This window comes from Belonocnema kinseyi, chromosome 7 (assembly GCF_010883055.1).
Source record: "Belonocnema kinseyi isolate 2016_QV_RU_SX_M_011 chromosome 7, B_treatae_v1, whole genome shotgun sequence".
In the NCBI taxonomy this organism is placed as follows: Eukaryota; Metazoa; Arthropoda; class Insecta; order Hymenoptera; family Cynipidae; genus Belonocnema; species Belonocnema kinseyi.
In genome coordinates, this window is record NC_046663.1 from 108801682 (window position 1) to 108827042 (window position 25361).

The window sequence follows — 25361 nt, forward strand, 5'->3', positions numbered from 1 at the left end:
TTCATATCCGTCAGATCGCGAGAGGATAATTATTGTTGACGATTTTCTAGTGTACAGATCATTGTCACTTCTTCGTATGCAATATTTACATAAAGTACTTTTTTATTTTCCAAAGAAAGATTGAAAGCCTTAAACAGACCTAATTCTAAAATTATTTAATTCGTTTTTTATTTTTTAAAAGCAATAAATTGGTTTCAAAATATGTGTGTTCGGAAAATTTATTGTCAAAATAGTTTGTTTTAAATTAAAATTATAGTTTTTTCAATGTAGATTCTTTTATGAAAAATATTACTTATATTGGATAATGAAGTGATTAATTTGTAAAAATATTTGCAAATGAGAATTTGTTATACTTTTGTATCACTTAAGAAAGTGCAGATTGACAATGTGCCTGCAGTTTACGCAAGTTTAAAAAACGTTTATGAGATATTTCAATAACAAACAGGCGATGAGCAATTACTTTAAGAATAACAAGTTCATATCGATCACCCTGATGTCTTTAACATGGGGCCAGAATGTTAGTTCGTCTCTTAAGTGATGAACATTGATTTTGCAAAACATAATTTTTTTATAGAAAAATACATTTAGCTATAGGTTATGCTGAATTAATTTAATAATGATTGAATAATCAAAAATCGACTCATGAAAAAGGTTTCCACAGGTATAAAAGCAAAAAAAAGAATTATTGTAAACACTATTTTTAAAAAATTTATAACTATTATATCTTCTTAAAAAAATCAATAGTGGAAACTTTTTCCCAGTAACGACCTTCAATTTATTATTTTTTATAATTGAAATCTACATGCATAAAAAATATATATAAAGATGCAACGAGGCACGCAATAAAAGTATCTAGCATTTGCACTGTGATACATATTCTTGTATGAAAAACAACCCCTGCTTATGTATCAATGAACAATATATTTGTAGTTTTCACAATTACGCCATGAAACGTATAACTTAAATAATGTTTCAAAACTATTTTAAAAAATTGTTAACGCCTAAAACACTTGAAAATAAATAATTTTCAAGAAAAAAATTCGTTTGTACCAAAATTATTTTCAGAGAATGTTTAATTCGTCAAAATTAATATTCTATTAGGAATTCTTTAAAACATCAGCCGTCAAAGTTTTTAGAATGTCTGTTGCATTTTTTAATGCCACATTTTGATTATCATCATCATCTCCGCTCTGGAACTGAATCAAAATAACCAGATAGGTTGTTACAGCCCCTGCAATCTAATAATTAAATTTTTATTGGATGATACATTATTTTTGAAATTTAATTAAATTAATTTTATTTTAGAAAAAAGTCCAAAATATCTTACCGATGTTACCAAGGTCCTATCCATGATAAAAAGGCCGCATGCAGAAAATTCCAAAGGTCTATGCAGCATTTGCAAAGAAAAAATCTCTAGTTGTTTTCGAATTTCTATATCCCATTTTAAGGTCAGCAATTCACTGATTATTACTCCTGTTTCTTTAGCCTGTGATACCAAGAATATTTAAATTGTAATTTTTCAATATAAAGTACTTACTTTGGTGTATACAACATTATAAAAAATAATTTTTATCATACAGATACAGACCTGTACACAGGACCAGTAACATGGTTGTACTGTAACTAAAAGACCCATCATGTGAAAAACAATCCATAAAATTTGCATGGTAATAACTCTGTAACTGCAATGTTCATCATGAACTTCAATATAGACAAAATAGGGGGTAATAATTAAATGAAGTAGACAGCTCAAAATGTTAAAAAGTAAAGGTATTCCAAATCCAGTATTTAATAATAGTGTACTTTGACAGAGATTTCCGTGTAAAGTAATCAGTAGTGATACTCCATCAGCTATACTTTTATTATCTGAAATTTATTTATTTAAAATCAAAAGTTAGTGAAAGATGTGTGACAAACATTTTTTTAAAAGAAGTTTCATTTATGAATATTGTTCTAATTATTTATTTGCATTTTTAGGGGAGAAGAATAAATATTTATTATCAACCGTTTCCAGCGACGAGCCAATCGAAGACTTTTGTTTCTCGACCTGGAAGACTTCGTGTATCTGATGCCATGATTGATGCCATTTGTCGTTGGTGTTTAAATTCTCCAACTACAAAATTAATAGATATCATAAGTTTTTAGAATTATTGGAATTCTAAGGAAAATTCAAATTTGGAACAGTCGATTTAAAGAATAATTCAAATTGGCATTCCAATGTTTTAAATCCAAACAATTGGAATTAGGAAAGGTTAATAGAATTTTATTTTTCTCGCAATTTAAATTTGTTTAAATTTTGCAATCCTCAGTCTAAAAAACATTCCAGGTCCAATAATAAATTAAATGAATGTGAAGACATTCGAAAGGGAAAGCATTAAAAATATCTCTAAAATCAAACTATGTAAAGCAAAAGAGAATTTATAAGATTTCAAAATTTTGTTATTTTAATATTTGGATGATTAAAACATTCCGATCCACAACATTTTAAATTTAAAACCGAGCATTGAAATTTAAATTATGTAATTACCTAGTCCTAAATCTCTTTTGAAGTAATCGCTAATTTTATAACTCTTCAAAAACCTCTCAATAATTTGATTCATCCTTGCAAAACGTTCACCAATGTGAAAACTCGCCAAAGCGTATTGAATATCAAATACAGTAATCACAAAATACATGAAGTAAATTGGAGTGTAATTAAGAGGACCTCTGTCCACACGGGGAGTTAAATTTTTTTTCTTGTTTGAATGCAACCATGTGAAATAATCACAGATGGAAAGCACTGTTATAAATCCTAATGTGCAGGTAATTAGGATGATGGCCTTTCTTTGCAATTTTTTAATTGTCACGATTCCAATCATTTCATCTATCTAAAATATGTTATCACAATTTAAATTAATATTTTTTATATTATATTTTATAACTACCCTGTTGGGAAAGAAGATGGAAATTTTAGGGTTTCGATGGTCTTAAATTGTATTCCATTTATCTTTCATTTCCATCGCTATTACTTCTATTTTATAAAGAAAATAGAGTAAAAATGGTTTTGTTTTTCCTTGTGAGAGATGGAATGCTTTATATAGGGTTTTATTCGAAGGATATTACTTGCAATGCAATCAATATCTTTTTTTTACAATATTGGTGTGAATTTTTATTCTACGCTTCTTTTCTCTAAGACGATTTTTAACTCTATCCTATTCTATTCTAAACCAATTACTGGAAAGGGTATTGCCCTGGAGAGTCATAAAAAGTTTTATGACCACACGGTATACAAAATTATATAATTTTTGCAAAAAGAAAAAGGTTTACAAAAATTAAAAGAAAGAAAAATAGGATAAAAAGTGATAAAAATGAATTACTAGGAAGTGGATTTGGTATAGATAAGTGAAAAGAAATAGTAAAGAACACAACTTTTGGAAACAGAAATAGGACAAATATTAATAAAATTGTACAGGGGTGTATAGTGCATATATATGCGAATAGTTAATAAATTACAACTGGATATAAGAATGGGTACAGTTTATTAATTAGACTAATGAAAATTGAAAGAAAAGATATAATTGACAGATGCAATAATCTGGATTCTGCGTTTTTACATTAAGGAATATAAAATTAACTATAAATAATTATACGTGCCATTTTGATTATCTTTATTGTACATTTATATTCTAGCCTTTTCCAAAATTTCTATCCCTATCCATTAATTTTTCCTAAACACTAATTATGTAATTTTATTTGTAAATACCTCAGTTAATTTATGCATGGTTTTTTGGAGATACTTCCATCTAAAGGGACAACTCAAAATAGCGACAAAAACAACACCAGCAACTGAAATGACGTCACTGATAGTCACTGTCACTGCTGTATTGGATGATAATCTTGTACTGTTTTTCCAGCCATGTCGCAAGTCTCGCCACAAACCCCAACTTTGAGTAGATACAAAAATTAATACCAGCAAGAATCTAGAAATAAAAATTACTTATTTGGAATTGAAAATAACAATGGGTACACATATACGTATGCATATGTATATGTATTCTTCCGCGTTTAAAATTAAAAAATTGATATTAGGTATTGAATGCAAAAAATTTCTTATTAGCTTTTAATTGTTAATTGCCCTCATTAATAATACCCATATAAAATTTCAATTATGCTCAATTTTGCAGAATATAATCCTCTGCCTGTTGGTGAAAATCTTACTGGTAGTAGACCACATATTTTGCTCAAATGATAAATTGGAATCAAAGCTCGATAAAGATCAGATTTAATTGGCTCGATTTTTGAGTTATCAATTACGGTTTTTTGTCCTGAATTATTCTTTCGGAGTCTTGCGTGTACTGAAAAATAAATTAAATTTTATAATTTCCAGTATTTTTTTTGAATGGCTAATATTGCAAATCATACGGGAAAGGCACCGATTATCCAAGGGAGAATTTATTCTGCCCTGCAAAGCAAAAACACAGATAAGCGAGATTTTTCGAAAAAGGAGTTTTTTTTTTATATCAGTGGAATCTTGAGAGTGAGCTGGGTCAGACTGTTATGGTTTAAATTATCATTTTTATCTATTCATTGTAAAAAATGAATGTTTAAAATTCCGAATATTGAGCAAATTGACCAAATGCAATAGAAAAATGTATGCGGAAAGTACTTTGCGGTTCCTGAAATTTGTAAGAGAAGTCGAATACGTCACGAAATACAAGGAAGCATATAAGTAAAGTACTTTGCGAATCTTTTGTGTGGCAAAAGTGGACGAGCACGCTGCTTGGTACAAAATAAAAACTCCGCATGTGCAAGCATGTAAGCACGTAAAGTCTCAAATTGTAAATGTGTCGAACCGAGCACAGATGTCCAAGCGAAGAAATCCGCAAGCGACATCGTTAAAATTGGACATGCCTTGCACGGCGTTTGCGGATTTCGCTTGTTGTATCGAGGGACGACATCGTTTGGACGACATCCACATCGTTTGGACGACAGAATTGTCCGAGGTCGAAAATAAAATTTTTTCTATTCTCACTATTTTGACATTTACACTTTTATTTTATTATTCAGGAGCCTCATTAAATCTCATTTCAAGACTTTTACTAAAAAAATTCATAGGTTATCTATACGCTTATTTTTTAAGCTGTTACTAAAGAACCTTAATTTTTATAATAATAATATTAACTTTTTTTGCTTATAATCGCATGGAAGGTAATAGAATGCTGCATTTAATTTTTTAATTTTTTTTCCCTAGGATCAAACTTGGTGAAAACAGTCGCAAAATTTTAAATAATCATTGCACTCTCCAAATGATTTAAAAAATTGAAAACAATAAAATTTTCATAAACATTACTAAAATTCTAATTTTTCGAAAGCATCGAAATTTGACATTTGTTTCTGCAATATCTTTTTATAAAATTGGTAAAACCATGCCTTCAACTTAGGCTTAACATTTGCATGTAAATATTATAAAAATTGAGGGACTTTAGCAAAAGTTCTATTTTTTACTATTTTTTACAACAATTGTTTATATTTTTTGTATTGTATTTTGTACTTACTTTCTGCAGGCGATATCAAGTTTGGTTCATCCCAAGCCGCCCGGACTTTCGACATTTTTTCTATGTTTTCATTAACAAAGTTGGAATGCCAGTAAGCAAGTAGAAATAAACCCTAAGAAATATGTTTATTCCGATCTAATCGCAAAGCGAATCGCATGTTGGATCACACTGGAATGAAGTCTAGCTTGTAAAATGTTTGCAAGTTGTAGCTTGCAATATAGCTTTATTCACTCGGTAAGGATCGATCCATTGCTATCTATTAGATCGCGAAATGTAATTATTGTTTTCGATATTTTTACAGTTTAGATAACACTTAGAATTGTATGTTTTAATCTGTTAAATAAATAATTAATGATACACATTTACGATTACTATTGGATTCAAAGATTAAACAAAAAAGTTTTCAAAAAGATTTCAAAAGATTTCAAGAGAAGCATAAATTATAAAATGCAGATAAGAATTTCATATATTAGAGCTGCAAAATTTGTTTAATTTTGAAAATATCACTGCATTTAAGTTATGCAATGTAAGCAGCATGCATTAAAGAAACGGAACATCATTTTGAATGTATATAATTAAAAATTTTTAAGAACCTAAGGATGGACTAAAGTTATTTCAAGATAAAAAATGAACATTGTTAAAAATCGTTTATGAAATCGAAGAGAATATTGCAATTATTAATAAATTGTAACTAATTTTAGAAGAGAACTGAAGGCAAACTTTAGAAAAAAATTCTTCAGGTTAAAATTGTTCATTCAATATTAGTTATTTATAGTTTTTGGTGTTGCCTTTATCTTTAAGTAAAAGTTGCCATTCTTTTTATTTAAACAAGTTTCTTTAGCAATTGCATAGTTTTTAATTCCATGAATAATATTTTTCCTATACACCATTTTTTAAATAACAACGTATTAAATATACTTGTGGATCATAGAATGAACCCTACAAAATTAGGATTAAATAAGAATTGCAACTTTCACCTAAAGAGAAAGTAAAAACATAAACCCTTGAGTAAATATTGTTAAATAAACAATTTTAAACTTTAACATTTTTTTCTATAGTTTGAATTCAGTTTTGTCTCAGAATAAGTTACAATTTACAATGGGAATATTTGCATCGGTTTCATCAATAATTTTTAATAATGCTCATTTTTAAACTTGAGTTAACTTATGGTACATCCCTCTAATTTGGAATTGTCCCACCTTGAAGACCTTGATTGTGATTATAAAATTTAATTATTAAAAGATACATGTTTTCGAATAAGTTAGATTGTTTCTCTACTAAAATAATTTAATGTGTACAGGACGGAAAATTAAAATAGAAAAAAATTATAATCACTATATTTAACTTTTACAAATCTGAGGCGATCGTTAAGTTTGTTTCAGCAGAAAACAAACTGTGCTTTAAATTAACAATAGATACCTACAATCAACTGGGTTTCGATTTAATCGTTTAGTAAATAATGGAATAAAAAATACACTTCAGATAATAATAATGTTCGTAAAATATTATCTTAGATTCAAATTTGGTATTATAATTCTAAAAAGCAAATTTCACATTCTATTAAATTCAAAGTTTATAAAATGATTTGAATTGTCTAATTTGTTTTAATAGTTTGATTGTATCAAGAAATAATTTCTTTATTTATAATCATTAAATCGATAGTAAACTATGAGAAATTTAAAGAGTGGAATTCTGTCGGTTTTCAAACTCCAGCAATCCAAATCAAAATGACAACGTTAGTCAGCTGAAGTGTGTTTAAGTCTAAATCCGCGGAAAAAACAAACGTAACTTCTAAAGTTTACCGAACCACATTTACAAAAAAACAAATGTAATATGAGTGTATTTTTCTATTTAGAAAATACTTCATATTTGCATAATTCACCAAATCAAGTTCGCAAATCTGGATATTTGCAGCGTGCAAAAATCAAGAATTAAGTTGGCAATCTTGTTTTGCATATTGAAAATATGTTTGTTGGGTTTGTTGTTTGTCATAGGGCTGCGAGGGCCGAGGCGTTGTCATAATCTTTAATGTTTTTTGCAACAAAATTTGTAATTAAGATTATTCCGAGCACTTCTTATAGTTAATTTAGGTTTATTTAATATAAATATATCTATTTGTGCAATCTGCTGTGTGAGTGAAGGTGTGTATTTGTTTTGACGAGTGGGAACCTAACCTCAAAATGCGAAGCTTCGAATATAACCTTGAAGTCCGATAAGAGAGACTCGTGTCGATATTTAATACATAGTTTCTGTACAAAATGGAACGAAATGAGGAAGACTGGTCGGTGGAATGCTCCGACGATGAAAAATACGAGGCTGATTCAAAAGTATGAACGTAATACAAGTGGTTTCCGTAGAGAAGTGGCCGGTGTTGATGTACCTCTATTTTCATTAATTATGATTATTCTACTTGTGCAGGGTGAATGGGTTTTTAAGTCAGACGAAATAATTACCCTAATTGAAGGCTTGGATACGAACAACAGGATTTTAGAGCTCGAATGGAAATGTCCAGGAAGGCGCGGTCCTTCTCCTGTCCCTTCGAATAACCACCAACAGGATCACAATCTGCAGGACTACAAGTAATATTTTCAGTTAAATAGTTCTCTACAAAATATTTCGTATACTGCACTTTAAAAAATCCAATAAAACTCGCAATTTATCAGTATAGAAAACACTGGCAGAAAGCATGCATTGTAAACAAACTCCAGGAAAATTAGTAGATTTATTAGTAGGCACGAAAATGCAAAAGTAAATTTTCTAAAAAGTGTAAAAATGCATAATACAAATAATGGCGTGTAAATTTACATATTTTTTATCAAATAATCTGAAATACTCGGCAAATGTGATGTGCGATCTTAATATATTTGATGAAATTACAGAATTATTAGATTCATTCTGTTTGGTTCGAATATTTTGGGTGGAAAGTTTGAAATTCTTCAAAGTTGCTAAAAGTCCAGTTGGAAATTTTAAATTCTCTTTATTCATTTCATGAAGTTTTGAGTTAAAAATTGTTTAGTTTGAAACATTGTCGAAGCCCTAAAATTAAAGTTTAGTTTTGAAGGGTTGAATTTGAAACCTTAATTTTTAAGCCGTCAATTTTTATGTTATGGTTATCGTTTTAAACTATGTGTATACGTATATAAATAAGGTTTTAAAGTGTTCAGATTTTTTTTCTCGAAAAAACAGTTTTATTTTATCAACTGTAAATGTAAATAAATAATTCTTAAAATGGTCCTGTACCTAAAGTATAAAAATCTGAACAATAATTTATTTGACGAAACGAGTCTCGAACCGTTCAAAATTTGAGAATTAACAAATTGTAACTGTTTCAATTCGAAAGTTTTAAAATGAATTGAAATTAATATATCCTTTATTCCGATAATTTTATTTTTAAATAAAAATGTTAATGATTCATCGATAAAATATTTTCAATTCAAAGTTTTAGGCTTTCCTTTATATTATTTTTTATATTAAATTCAATAAGTAAATTTATAAATATATTATTTCTATTAATTTTTCGTAATCATTAAAAAAGGCAAACGTGCTTTTGAAACTTTATAAACTATTTTCAACTTAAAAATAACTCTAGAATAATATAGTCGTAATTAAAGGTTTTTATTAAATTAAAAATATTGTTTAAGTTTAAATTATTCAATTTTTCACCCAATTAACTTGAAATTTTTTAATTTAAAAAAAGAATAAGTATTTAATATTTAACAATATTTAACTGTTCGTTTAAAACGAGTAAATTGAAATCAATATTTAAAAGGAAACAATTTGAAACTCAATTGTTTTACATAGAAAGTGTTTAATTTGTAAGTGAAATTGTTAAATTCTGACGTATAAATAGCAATTGATTACTTATTATTTGTAGAAAAAACTTGATTAATTTTAAGAGATATTTAGAAGTTTTGAAAAGATTCAAAATTAATTAAAAATTTGAAATGATTTCAAGTAATTTGAACAAAGTGTGTTAACGTTTTTTTTTTCAGAACTTCTAAATACATTTTTTAATTAATTACGTTTTTCCTACAATTTTTCGAAAATCCTGCGAATTAAAAAAAATCATTAACATCTTCCAGGTTCTTTTTTGATAATTTTTGAAATTTCTTAATATCTTTTTAAATTTTCGGGTACAATGATTTTTCAAAATGAAAAATCATTAATCATTTTCAATGTTCCTAAGAATCTTCAGAAAATGGTTTTATTCTTTGGAAGCCTTTCACAACTCTTAAAGAGTTACTTAATTTTGTGTTTGAAATATGCAACAATCTACATTTTGTTTTAAATTCGGTATACACGATTCGTTTAATTTATTTGAAATCACTTCAAGTTTTAAATTTAATTTGAATCTTTCTAAAACTTCTAAATATCTCTTAAAATTACTCTAATTTTTTCTAGAAAAAATAATCGTTCTATTTTTATTCATAAATTAAAATTTTAAGGATTTTTCATTCAATTTGCAGGATTTTCTAAAAATCGCAGAAAAAAAATCAATTTATTTTAAAATATATTCAAAAGTTCAGAAGAAAATTTCAAAAATTATTTTAAACTTAGAAAAATTTAAAACCACTTCTAGATTTGTAAAGATTTTGAAATAAAATTTTTAAGCTTTTCAAGGATACTTAGGCTATTTAAAATAAAAATAATTTAATTTCCAATTTAAGAACTGTTAAGTCAAAAAAATTATTTTTAAATTTTCAATGTGCGTAGCTTAAAATTACTTAAAATAATATAATTTAAAACATTTTCAAAGTTCATTGCATGATTCTTTAAATTAGAGTATTGAAACTGTTAATGCGGATTTATATTTTTGGAAGTTAATCTGAATCTTTGAACACTATAAGTGATAAAAGTTCTACATTTTGCAGTTTATATGCATTTCATTTAACATTTTTCAATTGAAAAGTATTAGTACCTTCCATTTTATACGTATAAATTATTGAGCATCTGAATACACAATTTTTAAATTGAAAAATTTTTAAACTTTAATTTTAAAAGTTTTACTTTTAATTCTTGAATTTAATGTTTGTTGATTTTTACTTTAAATGGAAAAATGTTTAGAATAGAGTTCGATTTTTTAAATTTAATTGACCCGGAAAAATGTTTGCGAACCAGAAAAAACCCGGGAAATGACCGGGAATTTTTTCTTCAATTAAAACGACCACCCTGTGTTTGTTTTTTTTTTTAAATTTTCAATTGTCCCTAATTTAAAATGGTTCATTTTTTAATCTTAAATTAAAAATATCTTAGGTGTAAATTCAGACTACTTCCATAATAAAATCGTGCAAGTCTTTAAAAAAATGTGCACTTCTTACTATGTTGGGAATAAAAAGGAATGAATGCTATGTCTAGGAAATCGTACTATTTTTCATGAGATGTTTAAAATGCTGTCTAATTATGAAAGTCTGGAAAGCAGACTTGTTCAATATTGAATATTTGAATTAAAAATTTTACAATTTTGTAAATATTGTGAATTTGAAAGAATCCCAGGCTGTAATTGAAGGGTGGAAATGCATGAGGAATAAAGTAATTTTGAGATATTTTAATGGTATATTGATGTAAAAAAACGTTGCTTACAAAAAAGTACCCAGTTTCGAGAAAATTAATTGAACAAGTGGCGTGTCGAGGTTAGGTTTCGTTTCCGTGTCGAGTTTCAACATTAATTGTTAAGTGAATTTGTAGTTTCAAAAAACTGCGGATTTTAATTTTAGCTACTGAATGGACTAATTTAAATAATAAAAGTTTTCGTATAAAAAGCCAGTGAAAAAATGGATAAAAAATATTTTTAGTTGATCAAATGTGAATATAAATAAATAAATTTTTTAATTGATTCGAAATCAGTTTTAAAGTTTTAAATTTGCAGATTTTAACGTTAAAAATTAAACTGTACCAATTGGAAAGTCTTATTAGTTAAGCAAATATAAATGCCCGATTGAAATTTTATAAAATATTAAAAATTTAAAAATAAATTTCAAATAAAATATTCATAATTAAAGGCTTTTTTTTACTACAATTTAATCAACCTTTCACTTTAAAATTTTTTAATTAAGAAAAAGAACAATTAATATTTAGAAATGCCTGACTGTTGATTTAAAATCAGTAATTGTATATTAAAAATTTTAAACCGGATAAAAATCTAAACTTTGAACGTTGCACTCTTAATTGTTTTAATTATTTTAAAAGGAGTGTCTATGTGTACTGACAAAATCCGGCTGTTCGTATCAAAATTTCAGTGCAAATTGACCATGGCGTAATTTAAAAGAAAATATAGATTTTAGAAGATTTTCAACCAAAAATTTGAAATGCTTCAGAAGAATAAAAAAGATTTCCTTGGAAAATGGAAAATGAATTTTAATTGAAAAAAATTAATCTTGTGAGAATATGTAAAAAGATTTACATAGATTTACGAAAGGAATGTGGAAGATTTTAAGAATTTTTCTTTAAATTTGGTAGGATTTGAAAAAAATTTGTAGGAAAAATTGTAGAAGAATTTTAAATCATTTAAAAAGATGTTCATAAGTTATGAAAAAAATATTAAATAAAAATTTTTAAAAATGTAAAACAACATGTAGATATTTTAGGATTCTGAAATAAAATTTTGAAGCTTCTTCAGGATTTTTAAACTATTTAAAATGAAAATAATTGAAATTTTAATTTAAGAAGTATTCAATTTACTTAAAAAATGTAATGGTTTCATTTTGAATGATTCTAGCTTAAAATTACTTAAAATGATATGATGTAAAAATTCTTTTGAATGATGGGTTTGTACTTTTAGAACTGAATCTGAGTCTTTCAACTCTACAATTTATAAAAGTTACAACAATTTTACTCTAGCGTTAGATGCTTCCATTTTATATGTTTAGACTTAGATTTCGGTTTTTTAAATTTCATTGACCGTGACAAAATTTTACGAACTGAGAAAAAACCGGGAAATGTCCGGGAATTTTTTTCTTTGACTAAAACGGCCACCCTGTTAATTCAGGATAATGAAGGAAATGCTTTTTTTCTGTTTGGAAAATTTAACCCCAAAAAAATCCTGTGGTAGGCATGTGTACTCAAATTTTCCTGAAATTAAGGCAATTCATTAAAAAGAGTAACTAATATCCATTTTCAGAACTGAAGAAAAATCAGATTTCGACTTCATGGACGAAATGGCCTCGCCCCGAATTCCAGTTCGCCGCGTAGGAGAAATCACTCCAAAAGGTAGTGCAAAGAAGAAAACTGCAAGTTTCAATGGAGTTTTATCGACGATGTTGCGTCATCGTAGACTAGAACAGCAGGAGATCAACTCGACTCCCAAAAAGAGCGAACCCAGTTCACCTGGTATGAAACCACAACCTACCACATAACCTTCTTGTGTTCCAAGCTTCGAAAATGAAGCCGAAAGAAGAACTTCTTTCATGAAAGTTTGACTCTTAGATAATTTTACCAGAAAGTGATTCGAAGTAGACGTAAGCTCTGCTCGGGATAATCTAACCTGTCAAAGAAATTCTATATAAGTCGTGTGGGCGCTCGAAGCATCAGAGACTTTGAAAAGCGAGTGGATAGAGGTCTTGGAGAGAAAAGAATCTAATTTTAATAGGAAAGCATTAGTTTAAAACTTATTTTTTTCGATTTTAGTCAAAATGATCGTTACCCCTAAAAAGGTAAAATTGATTTATCCTCTGTGAGGCTCTTCTATGAAATAATGATTCTATGATTCTACGATTAATAGTGTATATGACTAGATATTTGGTAGATTTTCAATCGAATATGTCATTGAAAAGATTAGTGTATTTCTTCTCTGGTCGTCCTAGTATCTTTTGTTCAATATTTAGTATTCGAGGGTAAGTTATATATTGTACAAAGGAGAATAAAAAATGTATGTATATATTTATCGGAACGTGAAAATTGTCGTAATTAGAAGACGTAGTTGCAATAGCGAATACTATGGCTAGCAAAGGATATGGCTAACAAAGAGTATGACTATTTTCTCAACGCCAGTTGTCTGGGTTAATCACTTATCGAGTATCTCTAGCTTTTTACTTTCAATGCGTTGACATTAAGTAATCTTTAAATCTGTTCTCATGATCTATATATATATATATATATTCTAACTGTTTCATTTTTAAGAGTGAATTATAATACAGGTATAAATACATTTTATAATTCGAACTTTCAAATACAATATCCATATTTTCAGTTAAAAAAATTCAAATGTACATTTTATTTAAAAAAAATAAAAGTTTTTATTAAAGTCATTGCTTCTAGTAGATTATTGAAAAGACGATTCCTTTACATCTAAACTTAGTTTATTAGAAAGTAAGAGTGTAGGGTAGAATAATTATTAAATGTGCGGCAAATACATTTTTTAAATAGTCTTATATACATGGAAAATATTTTAGTGACAGCTTGAACTTTAGCCTTCTGTAGCGTCCTTGGAATCTGCTGCCCAATCAGGGAATATTTCAGTATCGTAAAGATACACTCCCCATGTAGAAAATGTAATTAAAAGTACGATCAAACTATAAATCGATGGTATACATCCACCCACGATTAGTGATTGAATTGGAATACGACCAGTGGCGGTTACGATGGCATTTGGTGGTGTACCGACTGGCAGTCTAAACGAAAATGAACAACATACTGTTGCTGGTATCATCAGGTAAAATGGATGTATCTTCATTGCCACACACTGTAAATAAAATTTCTCATATTATTTTAAGATTAATTTATTATGTTAATTATTATTTTCTTATTATTATTATTATCTTTATTATAATTTTTTGACTCAGCATTGAAAAAAAAAAAAATAGAAAAATCTTTCCAATCACTTCTTTTGAACTTGAAACACTAAATTTGTAACGGTTGCAAAGTAAAGTTACAAATACTTGAATAATTAAAAAATGTAAGTGTTTGAAATTCGACAATTTTAATAGTTAAACGTTTTATGTCGATTAGCTGTAACACTAAAATAATTAAATATTTAAAAAATTGAGTTATGATATTTTAAATTGAACAATAATCGACTAGAAAACTGTAAAAAGCTGAACAATAGTTTTACTGCAAATTGAGATTTAAATACTTGAAAAAATAATTCTTTTAAAGTTGAGCAGTATTTCATTTATCATTTAGAATGGAAAATTAATAATGAAGTTTTCGAAATGAAACGATTGAGATTTTAAAATTGTATGGTTTGAAATAGTTCAAAATTTAATTAAAAAATTTTTATTTAAAATTGTTTGAAATCGGAAGAATTCTAATTTGGCCACTATAATATGCAGTTTAGTTTTGATAATTTCCATTTTTTCAATTATAGCAACCGTGAGACATTTTGACAAACCGAGAATCGACTATGATTTTTTTCTTGCATTTTAGCGGTGACCCTGAATAGTATTAATTAATTAAATATTTCGTACCATTTGGGCGACGACTGGTAACACAATATTAGCAACCCCTACGTTGGATGTAAATTCTGTTATGCAGGTAATGAAAATGCAAAGTATAGACAAAATAAATAATAGATTATAATTTTCTAATGGTTTAAGAGCTTCTCCTAACATCCTTGAAAGACCCGATGCGTTACTTCCTTTGGAAATGGCGAAACCACCACCCAAGAGAAACATCAGATTCCAAGGCATTTTATTCGCTATATATTTCCAAGTGATTAATGCTTCAGAGGATCGTTTAGGTCTCTTAGATCCTAAAATAATGGAAATGTAATTAAAAAATTTTTTTTAATGAAAGCTAAGATTTAGGACGTACTATCTTTACTGCAGCTGTATAGAAAGGAAGGATCTCTTGGGATGATGAACATCAGGATTGTGATCATAATAACAGGGTTTGAGTCTTTTAGTTTTCTAAAAGATGTGAAGTGGAGACATATAAGATTGAATGATTAAGAGAGTATTTTTTAAAGATTTCTTACACGTCTGTTATCAATTGAGACCATCCTACAACAAATCCAGGCTTTCTAAAAATCCAGAGGAAAATGCATGCTACGAAAAGCAATGCAACTGCAGTCTCATGAAAGGTCATGCGTCCCAAATTTTTCCATTTTTCTTGCAGGACCTAAAAGAAAGGTAGAAAAGTCAGAGATATTAGAATTTACTTTCATGGCATGAGAATTTTTAACATTTTTTTATGAATGTTTACTCTATTTGCAATTTTTTCTCCGTCGGAGCTAATATAAGCTAGTTGAGCATCCTGACTTTTAGGACGAAATAGTCCTAAGTAGAATATTTGGAAGTAGATCCACGTTATAGAGGCATTGATGAACATTTGTGGAAAAGCCCATATCATCCACTGAGTGAAATTGATACCTTTGGTGATAAATCATGTTATTATGGATTTGAGAGTTAAATTTTGACTTTCTTTAAAGAATTTTTACAGGGTGGTCGGCGGACCCGAAAGCCGTTTAAAATATTTCTAACGTTACATAAAGTTGTTTTTCTTCAAAAAATGTTTCTTTATAGATTCGCCTAGTTACCATTCCTACTTCTAGAATAATTACAACTGCCTAGTATCAACACGGAATGGTTTAGAAAATTTTGCATTTCAAAATATACGTGACGTGTAATTTCCTCTAAAAATAGCACATAAAAAATGGTTGATATAATAATTAAGGCAATAAGAAAAATTATTTTATTAACTATTGTTCATCAAAAAAAGATTTTTTTAATGGCCCGGAATAAGCTTTTTGTAATAAAAGTGCACCAGTGTAGCACACGTTATTTTTTGCAACAAGCGTCCGAATAAAATTGCAGTTAGCAATTTTTTACACTTTTTCACCAAATTTATGATCCTGTTTGGTAAATTTCAGACTTTTATGTCTAATCTCCAATTTTATCTCTAAAATGCGCATGCACGTCCATTGCGTCGATTCGCAAAATAGATGTGTTTCAAAGTACGCATGCGCCAATATTTATCTTACAGTCTGCTGGATTGAAGTTCTTTACACATAACTTAGATACATGGAAGTCCTTACTTTCGAGGTGGATGTTGCGAACAAATATTTCCTGACTACACATTGACCGGGAATTATTTCGTCTATTAAAACGCGGCGACCCTACTTTTATCAAAAGTCTTATTTGACCGTAAGACCGAAGAAAAGAACTCCCAATCTTTTTAAAGAGATTGATACCTTCCGATTTTGGAAAGGTAGATTCAAAGATTCCCTTGAATGTTAGATTCGTTCCAGTTCCAACCAGAGTTCCTGTTCCACCAAATGTTGCAGAATAAGCTGTCGCCATAAAGTAGGCCTTTGTTATTTTACTTGGTATTAGTAGCCTGGAATTAAAAATGAATTATGTACAAGTTCTTTAAGTTTTATTTGAATCATTAGGAACTTTCTGGGTTAAAACTTGATTAATTTTTCAAAATAGTGCCATTTCTAAATAGTTTAATAACGAAATTAAAAACGTTTAAGAATGAATAACATTAGATTTATAAAGTTTATAAATAGGCTGTTGAATTGTATGTCCTCTATTCAGTTCTTATAGCTTCTATCTAAAAATTGTTGTTAGCACTCTCTGACTTTAAGGAGCCTTGGAAAGCGAGGACTAGGGAAGCAGCCTAGAATGGGTCGAAAACCCCGATGTTTTGAAAGTCGAAACGTAACAGTCCAAAAAAGTTGATTTTCAGAAAAGCAAATCGAAGCAAAATGAATTTAAAAATCAGTTATTATTTTGCAATTTGCGCATCAAGGTCAATGTTTTAATATTTGACTAATTTCATGATCAAATTTCTATGAGCCAACAAATTATGGCGATTTTTTGTAAGTACAGTTTTTTTTACGTTTTTTCATTTTGATTAATTGTAAATTTTTTTCGAAAAATTAAAAATTTTAATGATAATAGAATGTTTCTTTGTTTACGTTCGAAGAAATTTAAGGCGCAAAATATTCAATTTTTTCCAGAAAAATGTACATTTTAAAAATTATAAACGCTTCAAATTTAGAACTATTTTAAATTAGATTCGTTAATTTGAAAATTCTTTTATTTTTAATTATTTGCCACGATACTTTAAATACTAAATATTTCCATTTTAAAGATTAAATTTTTAAATATAAATGACCGAAGAAGATTTTTGGTCTATTCCAAAAACGTCCTAGGATATCCTATAGATAACCGAGGCATATTGAAATATCCGCCCTGATAGGATATTTATAGAATATTAGATTGTCTACATTATTACGCGACATGTATGCGATATTTGAATATTTCTCAATATCCTCTTGTGATGAGGAAAATTATGAAGAGATAAGATGCATAACTTATTGAGGTGGATGAAAAGTTGAAAGGTAAAATGTGCTGAGATATTCTAGGGAGTGTATGGGATATCCCATCAAAACGGAAATTTAAATATGTCTGTGATATTCATATGATACTCTGGGATGCTTTTGGGATATTCAAAGTCCCACATAGATGGGATTTTTAAATATTCTGAAAACGCCCTGAAAATTTCCCAGGGATATTGAAATTTCTGCCCTAAAGGTAGAATGTTCTAGAATGCTAGAATGTTCTTAGGATATCATATCTCTGTAATATGTTAGTTTATGGGGTTCACCTAAAAATAGCCTCAAAATTGTTAAGTAGCTATGAAACTTCGTATATGTCTTCTTTTTCAACTGAAAATAGTTTTAGAATAGGATATCAGACAATAATGGAGGGTTCCCTAGATTATCTAAATCCAGAACAAAATTTGAAAAACTTTAAAATTAACAAAATGGTGGCTGGTTTTCTGAAAATAAAATATATATCGGGTCTTCGACTGACCATTGGTATTTATTTTGATTAATGGCACAATTTAAATTCTTTTAAAGGTCTCGTAGAATATGTGCTAAACTTCTTAGTGTGCGATCCGGTGCACCCGGGTCGTCGAATCACCATTTGGATTTTTTTTTTCGTTATTTACGAAGTTTAAATTTAAAAAAAGTTCTAGCACACGGAGAAAAAGATATCACATAATGATATCGCAAACCTATATATTGCAAGAATGTGCAATATGATAACGTACAAGCAGGCCCTGGAGCTTTGTACGATATTATATAATGCACTAATATCGCTTGGCCACTACTCGAATCCTCGAGAGATCCGAAAAGAAAAAACACAATGTTATGGCGTAATAATTTTAAATTCTTACGTTATAAAGTTCACAATTATGCGGTATATAATCTGAAAACTTGCAATGTACGGCATCACGATGTTACGCTATTATAATGCGATAATTACGATACATAGCGCAGGAATTACAGTATATATTTCAATTTATGCGACATTTTTTTCTCAGTGTAAATCACGTCTTTAACGGCTTGGTGCACAATCTGCCGCACCCGGACCATCGACTCACAAGTTTGAGTTATTCTGACTATTCGAACAATTTAAATATTGAAAAAGTGCTTGTAGAATTTGGGCGAAGCTGCCTGGTGCGCGACCCGATGCACCCGGATCGTCGACTCACCATTGGTAGTTCTTTTGGCAGTTGACCCAATTTCAATTCTTAAAAACTTCTCATTCAAGAAAATTCTCGTAGATGACGTCAACGACCTGGTACACGACCCGACAAACAAAGGTCTTCGACTCACCATTCGTAGTTATTTTGATAGGTGACACAGTTTAAATTTGTAAAAAGTTCTCGTACATGATGCGGGGAACGACTTGGTGTACGGTTCGGCGCACCGAAGTGGTCGACTCAGTATTTGGAATTGTTTTGGTTATTGAAAAAATTAAAATTTGGTGAAGTTACCATTTAGAGAAGTGTTGGCTATTGGCAAACTTAAGATATTAATTTTTAGCGCAGGCTAATATCCTCTAACACTTGGATGTTTTTAAGAGTATTTATTTTTGTTTAGCGTGTCCTAAATATGGGAGAGCGATATGAGCAAGGCTTGTGCCATGCGGTCATTCAGCCGTAGCCTATTCTTTAACCAGATATTTTCAAGTCACTTGCCATGCTCGAGCCATGCAAACTTTTTTCATGCGGGTAGTGACGTTTATTTTCTTAAAAATTCTGTATTTGGCCTTGATCCCAATTACCAAATATTACAATTTTCATCTTAATATATCTGCTTCAAATCTAAAAATTCCAATTTATTATAATTTATATTTCTAGTAAATGTTGTAAGATCCAAATTTAAAAAGGAAAATTCTTAGTAACATTTCAGATTTCATTCCGTCCTTTGAATTAATATAATTTACCCATACTGCAACCCCTATCTTAACCCACCCTTTCTTCTATACAGGATGTAGTTTAAATACAAATCTTACCATGAAACAAACATACCTTGTTTAAATGCAGGCTCGAATTAAGACTCATGTATCCATGTACTATTTTAAACATTTCTTAATAACATTTTAATTCTAATTTTATTTTTTATTTACTTTCATACCCAATAGTCAAGGCCACCTAAAGGGTATAAAACTTACAGTATACGTAGACAAAATGTTAAAAACATAAACTTAAGGAAAGTCAAATTGTGTAATAAAGTTGAACAAAAAGCCTTAAAACAAGAGAAATATGTTTCCAAAAATCAATTTGAAAAAAGCATAAACTCCAAAAAACAATTTATGTAATATAATTGTACAAAAGACTTCAAGCGAAAGAAGCATGTTTCTAAATAACGGTGTAATCGGCTCATTATAGACAGTTATTGTATAAGAAAGGAAAAAAAGAGGGGAAAAAGGAAACAGTAAGGCAAACCATACTTGCTTACAGAGAAAAGAACTTCAAATAGTAAGAATGCATTTATTTTTATATTTTATTCGTACATTTGTATTGTATATTACGTCCACAACGAGCATAATGCCAGTACAGGATTAAGGTTCAAATGATATGGATTTCGAAGACAATAAACGCCACTAACATTCCTATCTGGACGAATTCACATGGAAACAACACCTCACACATAGGTTAAGTGTTATTTTTTTTTGAATATTTTCAAACAAAAATAAGTTTAAAAAAATAATATAAAATAAAAACAATGCCATTAATGTATTTTCTACCCGAGAATTATAATCAAGTGACTTCTTACGCATTATTTAGCAGTCAGGAAGGAATATAACTATCTTACAAAAAATACAAGTTTTGAGAAATACTAAAAAAATAGTTCAAACTACTATCTGTCTACCGTTATGGAATTTTTCGTAAGAATATCCTCTTTTCTAGCTCGTTTAGGGCTAACTTTACGAAAAACTCCGTAGTAACTGCCCTAGTGCTATACTTCAAATGCACACATATGCAAAGTTTAATACCTTCTTAACAATTTGAGCCTACGTTGGATAGTTTTCATTGTACCGCACTAACTGTAAGGGAAAAGCGATATACAAAAATTGTAGAAAAAATTATGTCTTACGGTTCTCTATTAGGATCTTCTGGATCAACTTCAATAGTGTACATTTTTCCAAGACCCTCCTGAAAATGAGTGCATATATGTTATATTTTTTCTTATCAAATATGATGAAACGGGATGTAATAATAGAATTTTCAACCCTTTCAAGTTCCTCTAGAATTGCTATGATGATTGGGATCATCATAGCGGTAGCTGCCGTATTAGAAATCCACATGGAAACTGCAGTGGTTACGAAGATCAGACCAGCTAGTAACTTCCGGTGGCTGCATCCCACAATTTTCATTACACCGACCGCAATTCTCATGTGAAGATTGCAGTGCTCCACTGCCAAGGCTATAGAGAGACCTCCTATGAAGACCATGATTGTGTCGTTCATGTAACATTGACCGATATCGTCCGTGGACATTATACTGAACATTGGGAACAAAACCACTGGTATAAGAGATGTGATTCCCATTGGTAGACAATCCGTTATCCAGTAAGCGGCCATTATCAAAATCACGTAACCACATCTCGCTTCCTGCAATGGGGAAACTCACGTCTCAATTTCAGTTTATCAAACACCTCAATTTACCTGAATTGATTTCTGTTTAATTTATGTAAAGTATTACTATGGAGTTACTTTAAGTGGTTAAGAAAATGTGACTTATGTATTCATTTGAGTTTTCTGAGATTTATTTACTCAAAATTTATTTTGAAAAATCACGAATCGTACTATATTTGAGGGTGGGAAATTTACTTCGTTTCATTAATGCTGCATTTAAAGACCATTGATGTCACTATTTGCACAGTAAATCTCAAAATTTATCTAACTTTTATGATGATTGATAAAATCGACAAAAATAGACGCAATTTTCATTGCTGCGAATTTTGAAGGAGAAATCTAAGTGTTCATCAGAAAAAATCGTTCAAGTTGGAATTATCAATTTAGAAAATATTATATGAATATTTTAAGCTTTGGCTCAAAAAACGTTGGATGAACAGATTTCGACTCACTGCGCAATCTATGTTCATACTGTAAGTTTTTTTGTTAAGGAATTCGTCAGCGGTAAAGCTCAAATCGGATTTTGGATTTCCATTTTCATTATTTTTAATTTTCTTTAAAATAGTATTCAATAATTATTTTCTATTTTGTAAATAGTATTTTATTGCTTATCCTATCAAATTTTGTCGAAAGAAAAATTAAATCCATTAAAATATATATACACAAGTACTTGAAAATTTTTGCAAGGTGGTATATTAATAACCTGCGTAATTCGAAACAATTAGTTTGATGATTTCAAATTCAAAATATGTAATGCTGAGTTACAAAAGGTTGAAATTAAACTTGATTGATTTTAGTGCTACAGTGGACATATTTCCGAATGAAAGAAAACTTATACAGTATGGTTGGGGTTTATACCCTAGCGGACCGATTGAACGGAAAAGATACAATAGTGTAACAGTGTAGCAATCAACAGACGTTATACGTCTTATATTTTTTTATACTTTATACGGTTATGAAAAAAAACTATTGCGACTACTCCGTTACCTTCTGATGGGAATTTTAACGTACAATACAAATTTCGCCAATTTAAAAGTTTATCTTGCTGTTTTTTTTTAGTTTTTGTTGCATGATACGGAAGGGATACTATGAGGATACTATGAGGATACTCTATAGAGTATCCTTTCCGTTCACTCGGTCCGCTAGGGTACATTATGTTTAGAATTTATACAGTACACCAATTCCATGTCTAATCAGGCAGAGAGTTCCATCTTAGGGTTCCAGAATATGAAAATAACGGAATACGTATTTCAAAGTTTGATTAAAAAATTCTGCTTTGATTTGTTACAATCATGCGAGGATTACCTGTGAATTCTCAAAAATGTACAATTTTTTTTTAAATGAAGTATTTTCTGAACAATGAATTCTTATTAGACCATCCTTTTTGCCCTAAAATGCAGGTTTTCGAGACATTTTAGATCATTCTAAAAAATCTAAATTTTTTTAGAAAATTGAAAAATATTTTATAATTCCAGCACTGACAAATGCCAGAGTCACAATTTCTTCCTGCAAAGTTGACAATTTCACAAATTAAGCTTATTCAAGGAATTCATATATATTTCCCTACACTTTAAAGAATTATAGCGATTTTAATGAAATTCAAGAAAATTCAAGTGAAGTCAAGTAGATTTTCGTAGATTTCAGAGAATTTCCTTGAATTCTCTTAAATTCATTTGAGACTTATGTTGTCTGGAATCCACTGTAACTCGTTTAAATTATCCGGAATTTAAGGAAATTTACAAATATTTACTGTAATAAACTTTGAGCTCACTTTCAAAGAAATTCTATTAAATTGAACAGAATTTGAATATTCGCTTTGAATAAGCATAAAACGGCCAAGTTTTGAACTTTACAGAAAGGCATCCCAGTGGGCACAAAATTGGGCGACGTCTTTACGACATCGTTAAGACATCTTAACGACAACTTTACGACATCCTATGTCCATGTCGTTACAGTGTCTTTACGATATCGTAAAGACATCGTCAGATCATACGACATATTTACGATATCATAAAGACGACTTAACAACATGGTCATAGGATCTCGTAAAGATGTCGTAACGATGTCGTAAAGGCGTCGCCAAATTTTGTGCCCACTGGGATGGTGTATCTGCTTCATGTACCATCAAAATACTGAATTATTCGCGATATGTTAGTCACGTGATTGTTATACTCTCCCTCTGTATAGGGTAAGGGGGGTTAGCACCAACCGGCGGGGCAAAAGTGATTTCCCTTATAGCATGGCTATTATTTAACAATTTTAGTTCTACTTCTAAAATCTTGCAAATTGACGTTGCAAAAGAAAAATGATACAGAAAACAGCTTTCAGCACGAAAAAATGGAAGTTTTGCTGACAGAAATATTAAGTTTTCAACTCTAATGACAATATTTACAGTATAAAAACTTGATATCTTGACAGATAAAACAATATCACACTATCTAATTATATTAATTAGACGTAATTCAAGTCCAAAATATATTAAATCTCTTAAATAAGTGAGGCCTGGCCAGGGGGGCAGGCCCGACGAAAATAATATTTATAAGTGCTTAGATGATACACATGTCATAAGTTTCGTCGATAAATGATCGGCAACGTAGAACAGCAAGTTATCTTGTGGGCTACATGGAAGAAACTATTAAATACATGGACATAGGAAATAAGGGACTAGGCATGTCATTGCGGGGGTGATGCAATGAGGGGGGAGGTCCGCCACCTTTTGATGTCCCGCGACAAACATGGCAGCGCCCACATGTTTATATTTTCATGCACAGTTTGTCGGCAAAAATGCTCGCGCGCATAATCAAATGGCACATCGCAAGATGGCGGCTCTCCCCACTCATGGAATTCTGCCCCCTCCCGTGGATTCAACCCCGCTCGACCAAGCTAGGATGACATGCCTACTCCCGTGTTTCCTATGTCCATGATTAAATATTATTATTATCAATCCGATCGGTATGCAGGTTTCTTTTATTGATTTGGTAGAAACATTGCGTAAAGTCCGTTTCTAGTAGAATGTCAACGAATAAGAGGTTATATGGCAGCTATCTCTATTTTTATTCAAAATAATTTATTCATCTTATTGGAAATATTTAAAGGGAATTTTCCCAGTACATAAAATACCACAGAAGCAAACCATCACATTTTCTTATCTTTAAATGTTTTGATTTTATAAAAAGCTGCAGTCGGTTTTGCCCTCAGGTAAAGGGCAAATCCGATGAGATACAGCTTGTTAGAAATAATTAAATTACCAAATCATTGTTTTTTCCATGTGATTAATACTTATAGGAATATGATATAAAATATTAACTGGTTGGCGCTGCCCCCCCCCCCCCCCCCCCCCCCCCCCCCCCCCCCTTACCCTACAAATTATAATTTTCTTTAAAAATAATATTTCTCTCGGTATACAATTTTCTTTAAGAACTTTTTTCGCGTTTCGAAAAAGTTTTCTTTTTTATTATCTCGAAAACCGCTTGACGTTATCATAAAATTAGGGATGTTCACTGCGTACAGCCTATTTCAAAATTAATTGTAAAATCGATAGAAAAGACCCAATTTTAATTGCTGAGATTTTTCAAGGAGAAATCTAAGCGAGCTTTAGAACAAAAATTGGTTATTTAATGAAAGTTATAGGAATTTTTGTGTTTTATTTATAATATTATGGAAAAAAATGCAATTCTTATACAATTCTACTGACATTGTTACTTCAATTGTATACAAAAATAATAACTAAATAATTCTATTTTAAATAAGGCTAGGTCATGGTATCAGAATGCAGTTGAATCTGGATTTAGTGTTTTTGGATTTACTGTTTCTGGATTTAGTGTATCCGAGAATTGAATCCACGTGTCACAAAACAGAGAGAGACCAAACAGGAGAGACAAAATAGTTTCGGGACTTTGGATTTAATGTCATGGTCAGCCTCAAAATTAACATTGAATCCAGGTTTGTCATA

At 29.7% G+C, this 25361-nt stretch overlaps 3 protein-coding genes across 3 annotated transcripts in view; 1 reads left to right on the forward strand and 2 right to left on the reverse strand.

Annotated features, from left to right (window-relative positions):
- Positions 1-768: 768 nt before the first annotated feature.
- Positions 769-3855, reverse strand: LOC117176868 (gustatory receptor for sugar taste 43a-like). The gene is made up of 6 exons (XM_033367218.1): positions 3743-3855; positions 2528-2867; positions 2006-2113; positions 1589-1866; positions 1328-1486; positions 769-1238 (listed from the first exon to the last, which is right to left on the reverse strand). Exons 1-6 carry the CDS (start codon positions 3758-3760, stop codon positions 1098-1100), a joined length of 1044 nt encoding a protein of 347 aa, XP_033223109.1. The 5' UTR covers positions 3761-3855; the 3' UTR covers positions 769-1097.
- Positions 3856-7502: 3647 nt separating this feature from the next.
- LOC117176168 (PAXIP1-associated glutamate-rich protein 1) lies at positions 7503-13777 on the forward strand. The gene is made up of 3 exons (XM_033366260.1): positions 7503-7861; positions 7953-8113; positions 12652-13777. Exons 1-3 carry the CDS (start codon positions 7793-7795, stop codon positions 12884-12886), a joined length of 465 nt encoding a protein of 154 aa, XP_033222151.1. The 5' UTR covers positions 7503-7792; the 3' UTR covers positions 12887-13777.
- A 97-nt stretch (positions 13778-13874) lies between these two features.
- LOC117176851 (protein I'm not dead yet-like) overlaps positions 13875-25361 on the reverse strand; it is a 17270-nt gene continuing 5783 nt past the window's right edge. Inside the window, exons 3-10 of the mRNA XM_033367193.1 lie at positions 21005-21385; positions 20869-20927; positions 16660-16805; positions 15672-15838; positions 15445-15587; positions 15282-15376; positions 14936-15219; positions 13875-14211 (exon numbers count right to left, since the gene is read on the reverse strand). Of these exons, the coding sequence (XP_033223084.1) occupies positions 13936-14211; positions 14936-15219; positions 15282-15376; positions 15445-15587; positions 15672-15838; positions 16660-16805; positions 20869-20927; positions 21005-21385 (1551 nt within the window). The 3' untranslated portion in view covers positions 13875-13935. The remainder of the gene's footprint in view (positions 14212-14935; positions 15220-15281; positions 15377-15444; positions 15588-15671; positions 15839-16659; positions 16806-20868; positions 20928-21004; positions 21386-25361) is intronic.